We start from the raw sequence: 20,999 nt of genomic DNA on the forward strand, positions 1-20,999 counted from the left end.
AACTAAGCTAGTCCCACCTGCCTGCTCCTGGCCCATATCCCTCCAAACCTTTCCTATTCATGTACTTATCCAAATGTCTTTTAAACATTGTAATTATGTCCACATCCACCACTTCCTCAGGAAGTTCATTCCACACGTCAACTACCCGTGTTTTAAAAAAAATTGTCCCTTGCCTTGTTTATAGTTTCTCCTCTCACGTTTAAAAATGTGCCCTTAAGTCTTTAAACTTCCAGTTTAGGGAAAAGGCAACTACTGTTAATCCTATCTATACCCTCATTTTTGTTGCTTAACAAAATACAGAAAAACGTTTAGGATACTTTCATTTCTTGTGTTGGAATCCATATTGTTTTTTAAAATATGTTTTCAATAACTTACTGTCTTTTGTTGTATATCATGACTGACGAAGGGGGTAATTGTTAATCTCATAACATGCTATCTCACTCAGAGTGCACAAGTTTTGTACACTTTAATTTCTAGATTTTGACTATGGATAGAACTGTTGGGAGAAAGCTCAAACTATAATGCTGCTTATCTGAGAAACAGTGAAAGTTTCAAATCTTGTCTAGCATATTTCTATGTTTATTTTGTCAATCATTAAAATATAATTATTATATTGGCTTAAATCTGTGCCTTGTTTCTGAAAATTCTATACAGTTTCACATGAATTTTAGATCTGGTATCTAATTTTGTATCTGGACAAAACCTTTTATTTGAGTTGAAACTTGAAAGAGAATCTAGATAATCAAAGTTTCTAAATGGCAAATTTGTTTCAGGAATTTACCCAGAGTAATTCCAAAAATGCAGACTGTTCTGTGTACAATGAAACTACTTCAGGTAAGAAAGGTTTTTCAAATAATTTTAAGTATTTTAGCAATAATCAAGGAAAGTATTTTTTTTCTAAGCATTGAACATGCCCTTTAAAGGTTCATTTTGCATTTCCAAGAAGTAGATACAGGTAGTTCTGGAATAATGCATGTTTCGGCAGTGCAATTTGGCTGTCATGTTGGTGAAGAATTAGGGAACGGTATTTTCGAGAACACTTACTTTCATTTGCAATAGCATGATTCCAGCGGGGATCAGTTTGCGGAGTTTGTTGTGCGCATGTGCAGTTGTCCGGTCTTTGTGCCATTCTGTGCATGCGCTGATGTCCACACCGAAGTCTCCATGCTGTTCTGCGCATGTGTGATGTCAGTGCTGGCCTTTGTGCCACACTGTACATGCACCAATGTCAGCTGCTGACAGAGCACTTTCTGTGAGAGGTACCGTACAGAGAGCAGCTCTCTTACATTTTTAAATGTGCTATGTTAAATTTACTTTTGTTTTGTTAATGAATATGATTTCAACCTTCAAACAGGCTATGCTATACTTTGCGTAAGACTGTTTTGGTGGTTTTTGAGCAATCGTGAGTGATCCTTTTTGCTGGAGGAGAAAGTGAGGTCTGCAGATGCTGGAGATCAGAGATGAAAATGTGTTGCTGGAAAAGCGCAGCAGGTCAGGCAGCATCTAGGGAACAGGAGAATCGACGTTTCGGGCATTAGCCCTTCTTCAGGAATGAGGAAAGTTGGACCAACTTTCCTCATTCCTGAAGAAGGGCTAATGCCCGAAACGTCGATTCTCCTGTTCCCTAGATGCTGCCTGACCTGCTGCGCTTTTCCAGCAACACATTTCCATACTTTTTGCTGGACTGCCCCTAACCCCACTTTTCCCTTAGGCCCCATTATTTCTATTAAACAATTTTCTATTAAGCGTGGTTTCGCTGGAATGCGACTACAGTGTTATAGGAGAACTACCTGTATGCCTTTTAGTCATTTTATGTTTACCAATCCAATTTGTTCAATAAACGCAATGCTGGAGAACCTCTGCAGGTCTGGCACCGTCCATAGAGAGAGAAAAATGGTTAAGATTCAAGTCCGGCATGACTTCAGCAACATCCAAACATTGAACATTAACTACAGGTAGTAACACTAACCGCGTTCCAACTGTTGCCAAACACTTCCAGAATTGTTGCTGTTTACAAACCGTATATTCAGGGGAATGAGAAACTAGCACTGGCATGTATAAGGTGGCCTATTGCTCTCTATACTCTAGGTATTTGTCAGTTTATTTTGTTTGGAGCATTTAGCAATCTGCAGTTTTTCCCTATCAATAACAAATAAATTGTAATGTGATGTTTGTGTTTGGAGAGATCATGTTCACAGTTTCAAATAGATCTGTATTAAAGTAGCTGGAAAATTATACACAGAGTTGTCACGAGATTGTTCTGCATTTTATCTTGTAGGCAAACTATGTAGTGTAACCATGAATGCGGATTTCAATTTTAGTGATTGATTGTGCTGATTTAGATGATGTTTTTATGAAGCAGGCTTCCATAGATTGAATCGCTCACTTTTGCGAATTTCTGCTAAATTGTAACTCTTTGCAAGGGCTTCGATAAGGCTCTTAAAATAATGCTGATTCTTTTCGATTTGTGGATTCTACTATCTCCCCACGTCTGCGTGGGTTTCCTCTGGGTGCTCTGGTTTCCTCCCAAAATCTAAAGATGTGCATGTCAGGTGAATTGGCCATGCTAAATTGCCCATCGTGTTAGGTGCATTAGTCAGGGGGGAAATGGGTCTGGGTGGGTTACTCTTCGGAGAGTTGGTGTGGATTTATTGGGCCGGAGGGCCTGTTTTCATACCGTAAGTAATCTAATCTAATTCGATGTAATTTGAATCTTTCCTTTTTGTGAATAAACTGGTTATAGTAGATTATATATCTAAGAAACGGCTAAAACTTTTAAACCATTTTCTGTTTAAAGTAGTGTTGCTTAAGTCATGAAGTAGACACCATTTATGTAGATGCTTATTTAATTATACTCCATTAATCAGACTGTATCCAGTTACTCTACATTATTCAACATATTTTTTGAACTAATTCTTTTCCTTTGTCAATGCACTTTACCTATCTGGAGGGCTGTAAAAGAGGAAGCTACAGATATGGTGCATGCAATAATTATCATTTTCAAAGATTATTTGTACTCCAGAGCATTCCTTGTGGTCACAAATGAAACACAACTCTTCAATAAAGGAAGGAGAAAAAATGGAAATCTTGCAGGCCTCTTGTCAATTGTCAGCAAATTAATGAATTTTTTTAAAGAAAATCATAACTTGATTAGACAAAATTAATATTGTTTTATGAACTTGTAGGAAGGTATGAAGCTTTGGCCTGAAGCTGATCCTTGTACTCCACGAGTAACAGTCTACTATTCTGAGAATAGTCATAGAGTCATACAGATGTACAGCATGGAAGCAGACCCTTCGGTCCAACTTGTTCATGTCAACCAGATATCCTAACCCAATCTAGTCCCACCTGCCAGCACCTGGCCCATATCCCTCCAAACCCCTCCTGCTCATATACCCATCCAGATGCCCTTTAAACGTTGCAATTGTCCTAGCCTCCACCACTTCCTCTGACAGCTTATTCCATACATGTATCACCCTCTGAGTTAAAAAGTTGCCCCTTCAGTCTCTTTTATATCTTTCCCCTCTCACGCTAAACCTAAAAAGAAAACCTGCGATGTTTTTAAAAATTTCATTGTGAACCTTTATTTGTTATAGAAATATTGAAGATTGAATAGTCTGTTTATTTCCTACCATTTTCTATCTTTTAACTAATCTTTCACCATTCTGTCAATTTTGTGTTCTAATTTTGTTTACTATCGTTCTTTTGAGACATCATCATAAGTCTTATGAAAATCCATATCAACTGATTCTGCACAGCTACTAGTTCTCCTTATTAATGCTACAAGTAACATCATTAGAAAACTCCATCAGATCTGTTAACATGGATTTACAAAATAGAAATCACAATTGACTGTCTAATTTTCACTCTTATTTTCAAAGTATCACGTTTTCTCATCCTTTATAATAGATTCTAATATTTCCCTCGGTCACTAATAGATCTGTGGTTATGCATTGTTTCTCTTTCTGTCTTTAAACAGTGGGGTTACATTTGCTTTTCATTGTATAAGAACCTTTCAGACTCCGCAGAATTTTGAAAGATAACAAACAACGAATTCACTATCTCTATGGGCATTTGAACCTCTCCGATTAAAGAGAGAACCAGTAGGATGTAGTGTACTTTGATTCCAAAGGCATTCAATTAGAGAAGGAATGGAGGACAAAAGCCAAACTGTCTAAATGTTGTACACCGTTTGAATTAAAACATCAAAATAAAGTCTCATGTATTTCCCAACATGTTCCTTTTACAATGAGTCAAATCCAAATAATTTATCCTTCTACAATTTTTTTTAAAGTTTGATATAACTCAAAGTTTGTGAGAAGATCTGTAGCTCGGGTGCTTGTTGCTGTGGTTCTGTTCGCAGAGCTGGAAGTTTTTGTTGCAAACGTTTCGTCCCCTGTCTAGGTGACATCCTCAGTGCTTGGGAGCCTCCTGTAAAGCGCTTCTGTGGTGTTTCCTCCGGCATTTATAGTGGCCTGTTCCTGCCGCTTCCGGTTGTCAGTTTCAGCTGTCCGCTGTAGTGGCCGGTATATTGGGTCCAGGTCTATGTGTTTGTTGTGTAGTGTAGTGTAGTGTACAAAATCCCATGCAACGACTGCACAAAACACTATATAGGACAAACAGGAAGACAGCTAACGATCCGCATCCACGAACATCAACTAGCCACGAAACAACACGACCAGCTATCCCTAGTAGCCACACACGCAGACGACAAGCAACGTGAATTTGACTGGGACAACACTACCATTATAGGGCAAGCGAAACAAAGAACAGCCAGGGAGTTCCTAGAAGCTTGGCATTCATCCACAAACTCCATCAACAAACACATCGACCTGGACCCAATATACCGGCCACTACAGCGGACAGCTGAAACTGACAACCGGAAGCGGCAGGGACAGGCCACTATAAATGCCGGAGGAGACACCACAGAAGCGCTTCACAGGAGGCTCCCAAGCACTGAGGATGTCACCTAGACAGGGGACGAAACGTTTGCAACAAAAACTTCCAGCTCTTTGATATAACTGTTTCTCCCAGTTCTCTAACATTGTGAACTGTGAAATTGTTTTATTGGAATACTCCAAAACAATTGCAGGTTTAGACTTACCTTTTAATAATCAGATTTCTGGTCTGGATGTTTCATAAGTTAACCATTTAGCTCAAGATAATTATGCTTTCTCTGAACTGATCTGTACTCCTTTCCAGGAGAGAAGTTACATGTGTTTCTGACCTCAGTCAGGTCTTCTTGAACTGATCTAATAAGCTTTCAATCTGTGGGTTTTTTGACTATTCTGAACCAAAAGCAAGCTCATTTTCAATCATTCATCCTGTCGTAAACTCCATACTACAACTAAACACTTTTTCTTGTTCCTACTCCAGAGGGCTTGCAGCCACCTGTGTGTAATGCATACTAGATTACATCCAGTTCTGAAAAGGACTCTGACCTTTTAAACTCTTCAAGTAACCAACACCCACATGCCACTGGTTTTAATATCACTTTCAGAATTTGGATTTCATAGAACAAGAGGAAAGCCTCTGCAATTATTTAATAGGTCAAGAGAATAGAATCATAGAATCCCTGCAGTGTGGAAACCTATTGAGTCAGCACCATCCAATGCATCCCTTACAGACCATCCCCTTTCCCTCTCCCTGTAACCCTGCATTTCCCATGGTTAATCCACGTAGCCTGCACATCCCTGAAACTATGGACAATTTAGCGTGGCCAATCCCCCTAACTTGCACATCTTTGGACTGAGAGGGGAAACCCACACTGACATGGAGAATGTGCAAACTCCACACACTTGAGTTGTTGGAGGCTAGAATCAAATCGAGGTCCCTGGCGCTATGAGGCAGCAGTAATAACCACTGAGCTACCATGCTGCCCATGATTGCAGGGGAAACAGTCTCTGCACATCCACCCTGTCAAACCCTGTAAGGATCTTGTAGATCCCAAGAAGGTCGCCTCTCATTCTTCTAAACTCCAACCTGCTCAATCTCTCCTCAAGACAAGTCCCAGGATTAGTGTACCTTCTCTCCTCCAATGCCAGTATATCTTTGCTTAGGCAAGAGACCGCAACTCATCACAATATTCTGGTTCTTGTCTGATAAGAGGCCTCAGCCTCTTAGCTAGACCTTCTATTTTGATGGCATCCAAGGAGCTTCAAAATTGACGTTTCAGGCAAAAGCCCTTCATCAGGAATAAAGGCAGTGAGCCTGAAGCGTGGAGAGACTTCAACCCCAGGGCATCAATGTGGACTTCAACAGCTTCCTCATTTCCCCTTCCCCCACCTCATCCTAGTTTCAAACTTCCAGCTCAGCACTGTCCCCATGACTTGTCCGGACTTGTCCAACCTGCCTAGCTCCTTTTCCACCGATCCACTCCACCCTCTCCTCCCTGACCTATCACCTTCATCTCCTCCACCACTCACCCATTGTACTCTATGTTACTCTCTCCCCACCCCCACCCTCCCCTAGCTTATCTCTCCATGCTTCAGGCTCCCTGCCTTTATTCCTGATGAAGGGCTTTTGCCCGAAATGTCGATTTTGAAGCTCCTTGGATGCTGCCTGAACTGCTGTTCTCTTCCAGCACCACTGATCCTGAATCTGGTTTCCAGCATCTGCAGTCATTTTTTTTACCTTCTATTTTGATACACCATTCCCTTTGAATTAAAGGGCAAATGATCTATTTGTCTTCTCTGTTACCCGCTGAACTTGGATGCAAGCTTTTTCTGATTCATACACAAGCACTCCCAATTCTGTGCTGTAGCTTTCTACAGTCTTTTTCTGTTATCTGATATTCAGCTACTCTATTCCTCCAAAGTGAATAACCTTATTTTCCCACATTATATCCCATCTGCCAATTTTTGCTCACTCACTTAACCTGTCTATGTCCCTGTGCAGATTCTGAGTCGTCTTCACCACTTGCCTTTCCATTTATGTTTGTCTCCTTTTATGGCATCAACATATTTGGAAATATTATATTTAATTCCCTCATCCAAATTATTGTCAGAATGGAAGATCTCCTGTAATCTATTGCCATAGTCACATGTCAATGTGACAGTAACATGAATGAGAAGATTAGTCTAAAATGAGTAGAGAGCAGAGGCTCATTGCTTACTAGCATTAGCTATTTCGGTCAAAAACTGCAATGTGTCCCACTGACCATCACTCCAATGCTGGCAAATGCCCCTGGCTCAGTGACACTTCACATTAAATGTTTATTTTCCTAGTCTTCCTGTTCAGTGTGCCACCAGCAGTTCATAGCCTGACCAAACTCTCTGTTCTTCCAACTGAGACATTTCTCCACATCTTTGCCTGTCATTGCTGAATGTACCTTCAGCTGCCAGAAATCCATGCCAAGTCAGCAATATTAGCTATGGTTCAGTTAGCCCAAGGCTGAATATGCAAGCAGAAACTACACCACATACTTGACCAGAAAACAGAGTAATTTGCATTAACAATTGGACAGCTTGACGAAAGGCATCTGTCAGTGTTGAATAAATACCATAACTCTACTTTGTCTCTGAGATGGAAGTGAGCTAAGACATTTCAAACATTGTCCACCGTGAATAACAAGGCAGCTCTAATTCAGTTTTTGGATAGGTCAACTTTCTCTGTTGCTCTGCAGACACCAGGTGAAAGAGTACAGCTTAAGCAAGGAGAAAGTGTTCCTACTAGCAGGAGAATTAGAAAAGTGAGGACTCAGATCTATGATGCCTTGCAAAAGAATCAGAAAAGTTATGCATTTTGTTCATTCAACATTGCACATTGCTACTATCTGATTGCACTCCCAGGAAAGGTTAGTGAAAGCAAATTTAATCAGAACATTCAAAAAGGGATTGAAAGAAAGAAAATGGTATGGTGGTCTTCATAGAGGATTTGAGTACAGCAACAGTGATCACTTGTTACAATTGTACCGGGCCTCCGTGAGTCTACACCTGGAGTATTGTGTGCATTTTTGGTCGTCTTGTAGAAACATAGGAGCAGCAATAGACCATTCGACCTTTCAGGGCTGCTCTGTAATTTAATATGATCATGGTTGATCATTGAGCTCAATTCTGTAATCCCAGCACCGCTCAAATCTATTTGGATGAGGTTAGAGACTGCAGCTTAGATGAACTGAACGTGACACTGTGGTACAGTAAGTTCAAGTGGGGACAGCAATAAGAAATCTAGAAATGTTAGATAATAGAATGCAGGGATTGACATCATCTCCTGCAGCAAAGAATAAAAGAATCTAGACAGCTGTGATTGCCTGGTGCCAGGGTTTGAGGAACTTGCAGTGGGAGGGGAAGGATTCAGTGTAGATGACAACATGGGTAGAATTAGGAAAGAGGAATGTTGCATTGAGTGTCTGAAGCTCGAAGATCTGAATTAAAAAGTAGAACTTCAGATTATGATCTCTGAATTATGGCTTGACCATGTGCAAATTGGCATAGGGTGTATAAAATTAGAGATGAATACAGGGTTTAAAGACTGGTACGAGAGAAGGGGGTTCTGGTTTGTGAATCACTTGCATCAACACGGGGAAAGGTGAAGCTGCAGTGCTGAGATGGTCTACACCAATGATTGGGCCATTGTTCATGCATACTCTAACTGGGAATTAGAAAGAGTTTTGAATGAACTAGTGGTGGCAAGATCAAATGTAGAATGGTATGATATATTAATAGAGAACATGTAAGAGGGAAAACAGGTTCAGAAAGGCAGCAAAAGACAGAGAATATACCAAGATTCAAGACATCTTATTTGGATATCAGAAAGACAAAACTAAAGGCTGTATGTGAATGTGCATTATATTCATAAAAGTAAAGGAATTGATAGTGCACATTGAAAGAAGTAAATATAACCTGTTATGATCTGATTTTTTTTTTTAACAAGTTTATTTTGGCCAAAAATGAAAAATTAGATGATTACTTGAAAGAACGATTCAGGATTCTGGAAGTACCCAAGAATTTAGATGTTCTAGTGCGTGATTCAAAGTTAGTGTACAGATATGACATGTATTCAAGCAGATAATGGGATGCTATCCTTTATTATGCAAGGGATTGTGCCTGAAACTATGGATGTTATGCTTAAGTCATATAGGGCATTGGTGAGATCACATCTTGAATACTGCATGCAGTTTCATTATTTATTTCGGGAAGAGTGTAAGCGCATTGAAGGTGATTCAGAAGAACTTGACGACATTAATACCTGGAATGAATGTGATATTTTGAGGATATGTTGGACAGGCTGGGCTTGTTTCCTTGTGTTTAGAAGAGTGACGGTGGCTTGATTTGAGATCCTGAATGGTCTTGACTAGGTGCGTGGAAAGGATGTTTCCTCTTGTGGGTGCATCCAGAGTGGGGCATTATTTTAAAGTTAGAGATGATTCTTTTTAGGGTAGACGAGAATAATTCTTTTTTTCTTTAAGAATTGTGCAACTTTGGAATTCTCTGGTTCAGAAGGGCGTTTTTTGAATGTTGTTAAAATAGAGGTAGATTCTTGTCAGGCAAGAGCTATTGGATATAGATGGGAAAATGGAATTGGAAATGCAAACATCAGCTAGATATTGATTTGGCACAGGCTTAATGGTCTACTTTTGATCCTCGGTGCCACTGAAAAGCTAACATGCAACAAGGGTATATGATATTGACAGATATTGCATTAGTGTGGCTAGAATTAATAGACAGGAAATGAAGTAGGGATAAAGGAGGCATTTTCATGTTTGGAGGCTTTAACAGATGGGACGCCATGAAGATCAGTGCTGGGGCTTTAGCTATTTGCAAATTATGCTAGTGACTTAGACAAAGATAATTTATCTTGATTGGTTGATGTAAAGCTAGATGTGGTTGTAAACGGAGGGGTGTGCACAGTAGCTGCAAAGAAATGTAGGCAGGTGAAGTTAATGGGCAGCAAGGTGAAAATTGGAGTATAAGGTGAGGCTTTTCACTGGTAGTAAGAACAGAAAAGCAAAACACCTAAAAGATGTGAAACTTGAAAATGTTGATACTCTGATATGGGTATGCTCATACAATGAACACACAGTCAATGTACCGATACACCAAAACTTTGGGAACAGAAATGGCATGTTAATCTTAAGGGGATTAGAGTACAAAGAATAAGAGGCTCCATGTATTGTATGGGACTTTGAGACATCAACATTCCTTCCATTGAAAACTAAAACTATAGTAATGATATACTTGCCTTGCAGACAGTACAGTGAAGGTTAACAGTGAAGGTTGAGATGATTGCCCTATGATGAGGGGCTGAGTGTATTGGGTTTATACCAGTTTCATTAATAAAAGTGATCTCATTGAAACATACAAGATTCTGAAGAGAGTTGATGGAATAAGTACAGAGTTGCTGACTGGGGAACCTAACACCAGTGGATACAGGATATTGAATTGATCACTTAGGATTGAGATGAAGAGAAATTTCTTCACTCAAATAAGAGCATAAGAAACAGGAGCAAGAATAGAACAATCAGCCCGTCAAACCTGTCCTATTCAATACAATCATGGCTGATCGTCTTTGAGCTTCAACTCCTCTCTCATGCCAGCCCTCAAAGTCTCTACTTGTCAACTTTAACATTCTTGTGAATCTTTTGGACTTCCCTTTAGCAGAGATTTATGGATGCTCTGCTATTGAGTAATTTAAGATAGACTTCTGATTGCTCTGGCAAGTGAAGGATGTGGGGAGCTGGCAGGAAAGTGAGGTTAAAGTAGAAGATTTGCCATGATCACTAAGTGGTAGAGCAGGTATGAGGTGCTCTATGGCTTGCTGTTCCTATTTCATCTGTTCTCTGCATTTGTCCTAAGGATGCTGCATGCAACTTAACTCTTTGATCACGTTTTTGTTATCAGTCCTAACGTCATTTCTTTTGAGTTGGTGTCAATTTGGTTTGATTAGTTTTTGAAGCACCATGGGAAATTTTACTCAACTTGCATATATTTAGCATTTTCAATTTGTATCCTTAAAATTGAATTAAGATAACATGCCAAAATAATAATTTCAATGTTTTCTCCTCCGTAGAAGAACTTTGTCTAACAACTGAAACTTTGGCTTACGTCTTGCCATCTTTGGATTCAGAGTTGCTTGTGGATGACAGTTCCTCCATTGGAACAGAAAATTGTTCTTCAGTGGAATTATTCAGAGAGCCAGAAGGTAAGAGAGAAGATAACAACAAATGCAGCTACAAATAGCATTTTAAACTTCTTTCTACAGTGTAGCTTGTTTATTGTGTTTGTTTTCATCATTGAGATATTTATTATTCTATAATTTATGTTACCTTTAGTTCATATCCATGAAGATTAATAAAAGGCATCTCACCTGTATAAAGTTTGTTGGGTCCAGGTGTAGCAATCTATCTGATAGCTAGAATTTTAAGCGGATACCCAGCATCCTGTAGTTGGAAATTTTACTAATTTGTGCATGATTAATTGTAGTCATGATTTAGTTTTTTTTTGGAGCAAGTCCTTATTCCACATGAGCTGTCAAGAATTGGTTTCGTGGGAAGAGTTAAAAGGCAGGGAGTAATTGTAACTGAGTGATGATATAATTTCGAATTTAATTCCAGATTAAAGGAATGCGTTCTGTGCTCCTTTTTTCGTAGAGGAGTTGTAGCATCTCTTCAGGGCAGCAGTGAAATCAACCTCTACTATTCTTGGAGTCATCACATAAGTTAATATTTTATCAAAGTATGCAAAATTCCATAATTTATTTGACAAGTTAGACCCAAGTTATCAGAGAGTGGACCAGGTTTCTGAACTTTGCACACACATAGTAATTCTTGTTTTTTCAAAAAAATGATTTTAGTAACAGCTAAGCACTTATGAAATGTTGACATGTAATTACTAGTTAAAATTCTAACCCCTTTATGAAAAGCCCCCTTCACATATACAGATAAATGTAGAAAGATTCAATGAATATTGATTGTGGGAATAACTGGGAAGACAGTTTAATGGTCCCTCTCCCAAGGGTGAACCTAGATGATTCTCTCGGTTTACCAGCGTTTGCTGCTCTTTGGGTTTTCTTTTTCAGGTTGTTTTGACCGCAGGAGGCACAGATCAACAGGTTCACAACTTAGTCTTTGACTTGTTAGTTAAAAATGATACAGCAACTGGTGAGAGAAAATAAACTGGCTTTTTTTTTTAAGGCTTTAGACAATTTATACCCACCTTCTGAAGGAGCAAAAATGTTAATTGTTCTTGCTTGCAAGCCATTCAGCTATTTGGGAGTGATTCACAGATGTTGGCAGCCAGAAGCCCCTTTTCAACACTGGTCACCACTGCACTGACCAAAGAACTGGGTATGCTGGAGACTTGAAACAAACATAAACAGAAACTTCTGGAGAAACTCACCTGATCTAGTAGCATCTATGGAGGAGAACACATTTAACATTTTGACCTTTCTTAAGACAGGTATCAGCTATTTGTTGCTGGCCAAATCTCTGTATCTAAACATGTCCTGCTTGTTGAACAAGCAAATGTAAACAACATTTACAGCAAGGGCTGATAGCTTGCTTTTAAAATGTTTAGCAATCACTTCCACAATCCTTTAGTTTTTAAAGCAGCCCTTTTCCCATTTCAGTCTGCAATCAAATTATTTTTTAACAAACAAGTTCTTTACATGCCTTTAGCTGTTTCCTGGATTGTATAAGTAATAGGAAGAGGAAGACTTCATAGTTGCACAAAGAAATCACTGTTGTTTGCAACCACACAAATGTTGCTTTAATTTGTGAAATAATAAATGGAAAAAGAGTCTGTCTCCCTGTCGCCCTGTCATCCATCATTCTTGCTAGTGCTTCCTCTTTGTTGTTCGTGCTCTTCTTGTTCGCTCTGCATCTGTCGTTATCAGCCGTGCTCGTGCCTATGTCACCACGTGCTCTGTCAAGAACATGAAATGTCCTATTTTATTTTTAAAGTAACTTTTGTAATAATACTTCCTGTCAAATTTTCTTCAATGTTAAAATGCATTTTATGTAAGTAAGACATTCTAATTTTTTTGTATCCCATCCCATACTTTGAACAGTGAAGCTAAAGCAAAAAAATCTTTTTCAGTATATAGGCTGAGTTTGTGATACCACTTCAGTTTGCAGTTGCAATAATATTGACACTAAGCCTCTACGCTTTTAGGGAAGGCAAGGAAATTGTAAACTTGAAGGAGCACAACAATACACAATGTCAATAGATATATTTAACCATTATAGACAGATCAAGTTTCTACTCATTTAACTCTGTTTAGACCATTATTTTGTACACTAGAACTGATTATTTTTTTGTCTCACTAACTGCAAGCTATGTTTTTGAAACAAATTTCAGATAATTGTTTGAACTCAAAGACCAAGTTACTCAATTCTGAAGTGAAAACTGTTTTGCATTGTAAATATGGACATAATATTTAATAGCAAAATCAGAAATTGCTGGAAACACTCAGCTGGTCTAGCAGCATTTGTGGAAAGATAGCAGAGTTCATGTTTCTGGTCCAGTGATCCTCTTTCAAAACCGATTGTAGCTAGGAAAAGATTAGTATATATGGAGAAAAGAGGTTGAGGAGGGGAAAGAAGTAAATGATGGTCCCCATTAGCAGCTGTTGATTCTCCCAGGCTGACCTTTGCCCATTCCTTTATCTGCCCAACTGTTTTTCTTTTTCTCTGGGGTTCATCTTCACCTATTGTTTACTCCTTTCCCCCCTCTCCCCACCCCTTCTCTAACATTATATACCAACCTTATTCCTAGCTAAAATCAGTTCTGAACAAGGGTCACTGGATCCAAAGCATTAATTCTGATTTCTGTCTACAGATGCAGGCAGGCCTGCTGAGTTTTTTTCAGCAATTTGATTTCCAGCATCAGCAGTTCTTTGGTTTTTTGCATATACTTAATAAAGTTGACAAAAGTGGTTAGCAGGAAGTTGTGTGGTGCTGAAAGGATGTGGCCAAAAATGTAAAATGTTTAGTATCAACCTCCTGTGGTGTATAACACAAATCTTAACCTAGTGTCCTGAGGTGAAGCAGCCACTAAGGTGGTCAGATACATTTGAATGCTGCTTTTGGAGCTAAACATGCTCCACTTAACTTTATATTTCATTTAGAAATTCCCATATCTGTTTTTGCAATGGAAACTGCTTAAGTAAATTTGACACATTTAAAATGTTTTAAAACTCTGCAGCAGATAAAATTGAAAATGTAAAGGCATTCTGGAATAACTGAAGACTTTTTATTGAATATAAAAGTTTTAACATCTGCTTTTGCATCAGTGACAGTTATAACAATTTTGTGCAGGATTGAGTCCTTTGTTTTCCTTTCATGACATGCAATCAGTGCTTGACAAAATGAAAGTTGTGCATTTTTTCTGTGAAATGTTGAATATTAGTTTCCAACCATTAAGCTTCTCAAAGCTAATGATATTTGTTGGTTTATTTTTCAAATGAAAATCTTCTGGTTCCTTGGGCATTTAGCCTCTGATTTCTGGTACTATCATTGTGTTACTGTTTTTTCAGACCATGCATCTGTTATGAATCCAGAAGATATTTATTGGTTCTCTTGTAAAAATTCTACTCTTCTGGACAGTAGTAAAGCAGCAAACATTGATGTGATTGGTCAGCCTTCAAATCTCTCTGAAATTCTAGGTAATCACTTTTATGACCACTTCATTTTAAAATCTTAAAATTTATAAATTTTTCTTACAGTATTCCCTCAGTATATTGCATTGTATACTTTTTTTTCTGTATCTTAGAGCAGACTGGAAATCTCACAAGAGAAGGAAACTTCAAAGGGTGAGGTGTTGTTATTTGAATCAGTATGAATGATCATGAGATTTTGGTTGGTATTATAAGAATGTACTGTCACTGTTATAACTAATATTGCCTTTTATTAAATGCTGTGTGAAATCTGTGAGGTTGTAGTAAAATAAATAAATTTATACTTGCCCAGCATTTTTAATGAATCTATCTTTGTACCTTGATTTCTAGCGAAATTGGGAGGCTTCAGAATGATTGTGCTGAACTTTGTTGGTATGGAATCAGGAGGTGCTAGCTGATGCTGTCTTAAGTTTTTTTATACATATAGCAAGTATGTATGTACCTGTGCTAGACCTGGGGTAAGCTTAAAACTAGCAAAAGTTTGTTGGGGTAATTACATGGCTGAAATTCCTGATTTCATCCTTAACTAGTTGTTAATGTGTATTCTATTTAAGCATATTTCTGAACTGCCAAGAATATATAAATCTTACACATGTTTTAAAAAAAAATTCTTCAATTTTTTTAATGCAAGATGCTTCACACAAAAGAGAGGGAGAAAGAATTCTATAGTCATTGTTGGGAAAGGTTTTGATAAATTTCTTTGAAATGTTTAAGCACCTAGAGTCTGATACTTTTGGGCAAAGATCTCGAGTGAAGTTTGAAGTCTGAATTTATCATCAACGATGGACTTCCACTATTATCAGAATTTGGATATTCAGGCATTTTTGCTTCAAGTTCTGCAACTTAACTGGCTACTACAGAAGTTGTTACACCAAGATGCACACAACAGGGGTAGAAGTCACAAGATGTTAGCAAGCCACCCATACTCTAAGCTTACAATTACATTTGTCCAAAAATCCCCCTTTGTTTGTAAAAACAAAAACTATATTTTTTCAGTTGTCAAATACTAATTTACCCAATATACATGGTTGTAAATTATGATTAGGAGAAAGTGAGGACTGCAGATGCTGGAGATCAGAGCTGAAAAATGTGTTGCTGGAAAAGCGCAACAGGTCAGGCAGCATTCAAGGAGCAAGAGAATCGAAGTTTCGGGCAAAAGCCTTTGTTCAGGAATGAGGAGGGTGTGCCAAGCAGGCTAAGATAAAAGGTAGGGAGGAGGGACTTGTGGGAGGGGCGTTGGGAATGCAATAGGTGGAAGGAGGTTAAGGTGAGGGTGATGGGGTGGAGGCGGAGAGTTCGGGAAGAAGATTGCAGGTCAAGAAGGCGGTGCTGAATCCGAGGGTTGGGACTGAGATTGGGTGGGGGGAGCTGTTATGAATCCAGAAAATATTTATTGGTTCTATTGTAAACATTCTACTCTTCTGGACAGTAGTAAAGCAGCAAACATTGAAGTGATTGGTCACCCTTCAAATCTCTCTGAAATTCTAGGTAATCACTTTTTTGACCACTTCATTTTAAAATCTTAACATTTCTAAATTTTTCTTACATTATTCCCTCAGTATATTGTATTGTGTACTTTTTTTCTGTATCTTAGAACAGAGTGGAAATCTCACAAGAGAAGGAAACTTCTAAGGGTGAGGTGTTGCCATTTCCCCCACCAACCCAACCTCCACTCCCTGCACCTTCCCCTGCAACCGCAAGAAATGCAAAACTTGCGCCCACACCTCCCCCCTCACTTCCCTCCAAGGCCCCAAGGGATCCTTCCATATCCGTCACAAATTCACCTGCACCTCCACACACATCATTTACTGCATCCGCTACACCCGATGTGGCCTCCTCTACATTGGGGAGACAGGCCACCTACTTGCGGAACGTTTCAGAGAGCACCTCTGGGACACCCGCACCAACCAACCCAACCGCCCTGTGGCTGAACACTTTAACTCCCCCTCCCACTCTGCCAAGGACATGCAAGTCCTTAGTCTCCTCCTTCGCCAGACCATGGCAACACAACGCCTGGAGGAAGAGCGCCTCATCTTCCGCCTAGGAACTCTCCAACCACAAGGGATGAATGCAGATTTCTCCAGCTTCCTCATTTGCCCCCCACCTTATCTCAGTCCCAACCCTCGGACTCAGCACCGCCTTCTTGACCTGCAATCATCTTCTCAACCTCTCCACCCCCACCCCCTCTCCGGCCTATCACCCTCACCTTAACCTCCTTCCACGTATCCCATTCCCAACGCCCCTGCTGCGCTCTTCCAGCAATACATTTTTAAGCTGGAAATTATGATTTATTAGCAAATGTATGTTAACTCTAGTCAGTTCCCTTCAGCCTAGTTAACCTTCTCTGGACTGTCTCCAATGCTAGCATTCCTTAGATAAAGGGCCCAAAACTATTCGCTGTATTCTAGCTATGATCTGATGTGTTCCTTGTACAGTTTTAGCAAAACATCCTACTTTTATACTCCATTCTGTTTGAAATAATGGCCAGCATTCCATTTGCCTTTCCCATTACCTTTTGATCTTGTATTCTAGCTTTGTGATTCATGGGTGAGGACTCCCAAACCCTTCTGCAGCTTTCAGCAGTTTTTATATTGTTAAATAATAATTAGCTTTACTATTCTTCATGTCAAAATGTGTAGCTTCACATCTCTCCACATATTCTATTTGCCAAATTTCTGCCTACATGCTGAACCTACCTGTACCTCTGCAGATTCTGCGATGTTCTTGTCACTTGTCTTTCCAATCTTTTTTTTTTGTCATCCACAAATGTAGCTATAATATATTTACTTTCCTCATCCAGGTCATCATTAAAGCCTGAATGTTGCCCAGTTTCAGGAGCATACGGAACTGAACTATTTCAGTATTTGAGAAGTTGGAAATGGTGCTAAACACTGCTATCATCCGCAAACGTCCTCACATTAGACCTATGATGAGGCAAAATGATGAAGTAGCTGAAAGCAGATGGGTCAAGGGCACTAACTAGCCTGAGGAATTCATACAACAATATACTGGAATCAAGACGATTGACTTCTAACAGTCACAACCATCATCTTTGGTGCTAGTTATGACTTCAACCAATACAGTGTTTCCCCTTGATCCCCACTGTCTCCAGTTTTGCTAGGGCTTCTTGATATCATACTCTGTCAAAGGTGGCCTTGATGTTAAAGGCAGTCACTCACTCACCTAAACATTGGAAATCAGCTGTTTTTTGTCCATGTTTGAAACAAGGCTGTAATGAGGTCAAGAGATGAGTGGACTGACGACACAAAAACTGAGTAGGTTCGAACAGATTTGATTGAATTGTTGATTACCTTTCTATTGCTTCTCTTTTTATTTTAAATTCACTTGTGGGACATGGGCACCACTGGCTGGCCAGCATTTATTACCCATCCCTAGTTGCCCTTCAGAAGTGATGGTGAGCTGCCTTCTTGAACTGCTGCAGTCCATGTGCTGTAGTTGGTCAACAATGCTTTTAGGGAAGGAATTGCAGGATTTTCACCCAGCAACAGTGAAGAAATGATATATTTTCAATGGATGGTGAGCGCCTTGGAGGGCAATTTGCATGTGGTGGTGTTCCCATGTATCTCCTAACCTTGTCCTTCAAGATGGAAGTGGTCATGGATGTGGAATGTGCTATCTAAGGATCTTTGAATTTCTGCAATGCATCTTGTAGGTAGTGGCAGCAGTGTGTACTGAGCATCGATGGTGGAGGGAGTGGATACTTGTGGATGTTGTACCAATCAAGTAGGCTACTTTTGTTCTGGTTGGTGATTTTGGAGCTTCACCCATCCAGACAACTGGGAAGCATTACTGACTGTGCCTTGTAGTTGGTGGACAAGCTTTGGGGAGTCAGGAGGTGAGTTTCTTGCTGCAGTATTCCTGGTCTCAGACCTGCTCTTGTAGCCACTGTTTATATGGCAAATCTAGTTGAGTTTTGGTTAATGGTAACTCTAAGGATATTGATAGTGGGGGATTCAGTGTTGATAATACCATTGAATGTCAAGTTGTGGTTGGTTAGATTGTCTCCTTTTGGAGATGATTATTGTCTGGTTTTTGTGTAGCATGAATGTTACTTCCACTTGTCAGCCCAAGCCTGGATATTGTCCATATCTTGTTGGATTTGAACATTGACTGCTTCGGTATCTGAGTTACAAATTGTGCTGAACAATGTGTGATCATTGGTAAACATCCCCACTTCTGACTTTATGGAAGGAAAGTCATCAAAGCAGTTGAAGATGGTTGGATCTAGGAAACAATTCTGAGGAACTCGTGCAAAGATGTCCTGGCGCTAAGTAACTGACCTCCAAAAACACCGACCATTTTCCTGTGTGCCAGCAATGACTCTAGCCAGCAGGGAATTTGTCCTTGATATCGATTTGATTCCACTTATGTTTAGATTCCTTGATGCTTGGTTGAATGTGACCTTGGGCCATCAGTTTTACCTCACTCTGGAATTTGGCTCTTTTGTCCATGTTTGAGCTAAAGCTGTAATGAGGTGAATGGGCTGCTCAAACCCAAACTGAATGTCACTGACCAGCTTACTGCTGAGCAGATACTGCTTGAGAGCACTGTTGATAACATCTTCCATCACCTTTACTGATGATTGAGAGTTGAGTGGTAATTGGCTGGGTTGGATTTGTCCTGCTTTTTGTGTGCTAGACATACCTAGCAATTATTCACATTGTCAAGTAGATGCCAGTGTTGTAACTACTGGAAGGGCTTGGCTAGGAAACTGGCAAGTTCTGGAGTACAAAGTTTCAGTACTATTGAAGGAATGTGTCAGGACCCATAGTTTTTGCAGTATCCAGTGCCACCAACCATTTCTTGATATCATTTGGAGTGAATTAAATTGGCTGAAGACTGCCATCTGTGATGTTTGGGACTCCTGGAGGAGGTTGTGCACTTCTGGCAGAAGATTGCTTCACTGATTGAGGTGCTAATTGGCTGGTTTGAATTTGCTCTGTATTATGAGCTGAGGACATATCTGTGCAATTTTACACATTGCCAATGTTGTAACAGTATTGAAACAGCTTAATTAGCTGAATGACAAGTTCTGGAGCACAAGTGTTCAGTCCAATTGCTGGAATATTGTCAGAACCCACAGCCTTTGCAATATCCAGTGCTTTCAACCATTTTTTTGATATCACATGGAATGAATCAAATGGGTTCAAGACTGGTGTCTCTGCTGGGAACTTCTATGGGAAGCCAAAATTTATTATCCATTCAGCTCCTCTGGCTGAATGTGGACGCAAATATTTCAGTTAAAGATTGAGAAACTATAACAGAAGGTTGGCCTGTGGCAAATTGAAATGGGAAGTGACTGAGGAATTCCAATTCATATTTGCAAATAGAATTAACTGTTCAGAAAAGCATATTTTCCAAGTTTTGATTTATTGAATGCAATATGCAAGATTGGAAGATGTTTTTATACCTTTGGATAATGGGTATGGGAAATAGTGAATGGATGTATTTTATCTCTTAAAGTATGATGAAGTCCCAGGTATATGAGAACAGGATTGAGGATAATGGAGCACTGAAGAGGGAAGGAGTGGATTACAGGTTGTTAAAAATGATCTATTTCGTATGAAGGCTGAGGGATAGGAAATGAGAATAAATTTTACTATATTTATGGGTAGAGGGGAAAGATGAAGCTAGAAATATGGGAAGTTGGATGGAATCTTCAAAAAGATCTTAAGTAATCCATGGGGCTGAAGAAAAGGAAGCATATTTCAGAAGCTTTTCTGTGGAATTTAGTATTACCATTGCAATGTCATAGTTGGGAAAGAAGTGAATAGACTCTGGTAGCAAAGCAGGAAGACATGCAGTCCAAGTAGAACACTTGAGATCACCAATTCTTAACCTTCAATGTTTTTCAGTTGATTTTTGGATGACCAGCATTTTTAGTCTTGATTTTTGTTTGGATCAAAATGTTCAGTATTTTGAAGCTAATTGTTGAAATGACATAACTTCAGGGAAAGTGTCATCTGTAGTCACATAGGCCAAAAATAAATGTGCGAGGAGAAAGTGAGGTCTGCAGATGCTGGAGATCAAAGTTGAAACTTTATTGCTGGAACAGCACAGCAGGTCAGGCAGCATCCAGGGAACAGGAGATTCGACGTTTCGGGCACAGGCCCTTCTTCAGGAATGAGCAGAGAGTGTTCAGCAGGAGAAGATAAAAGGTAGGGAGGAGGGACTTGGAGGAGGGGCGTTGGAAATGTGATAGGTGGAAAGAGGTCAAGGTGAGGGTGATAGGTCGGAGTAGGATGGAGGCGGAGAGGTCAAGAAGAAGACTGCAGGTCGGGAAGGCGGTGCCGGGCTGGAGGGATCCGGCTGAGACAAGGTGCGGGGAGGGGGGATGAAGAAACTGGTGGACTTCAGTTTCT

General features: G+C 39.6%; 1 protein-coding gene across 1 annotated transcript in view; it reads left to right on the plus strand.

The window, feature by feature from the left end:
* The window catches only part of LOC122556575 (uncharacterized), a 78,928-nt gene that overhangs the window by 18,944 nt on the left and 38,985 nt on the right, over positions 1 to 20,999 (plus strand). The window contains exons 5-8 of the mRNA XM_043703398.2: positions 774 to 834; positions 11,011 to 11,142; positions 14,476 to 14,604; positions 14,712 to 14,751. Of these exons, the coding sequence (XP_043559333.1) occupies positions 774 to 834; positions 11,011 to 11,142; positions 14,476 to 14,604; positions 14,712 to 14,751 (362 nt within the window). The remainder of the gene's footprint in view (positions 1 to 773; positions 835 to 11,010; positions 11,143 to 14,475; positions 14,605 to 14,711; positions 14,752 to 20,999) is intronic.

This window comes from Chiloscyllium plagiosum, unplaced genomic scaffold (genome assembly GCF_037043375.1).
Source record: "Chiloscyllium plagiosum isolate Xiang-an unplaced genomic scaffold, Cpla_swu_hap1 HiC_scaffold_16, whole genome shotgun sequence".
NCBI lineage: Eukaryota > Metazoa > Chordata > Chondrichthyes > Orectolobiformes > Hemiscylliidae > Chiloscyllium > Chiloscyllium plagiosum.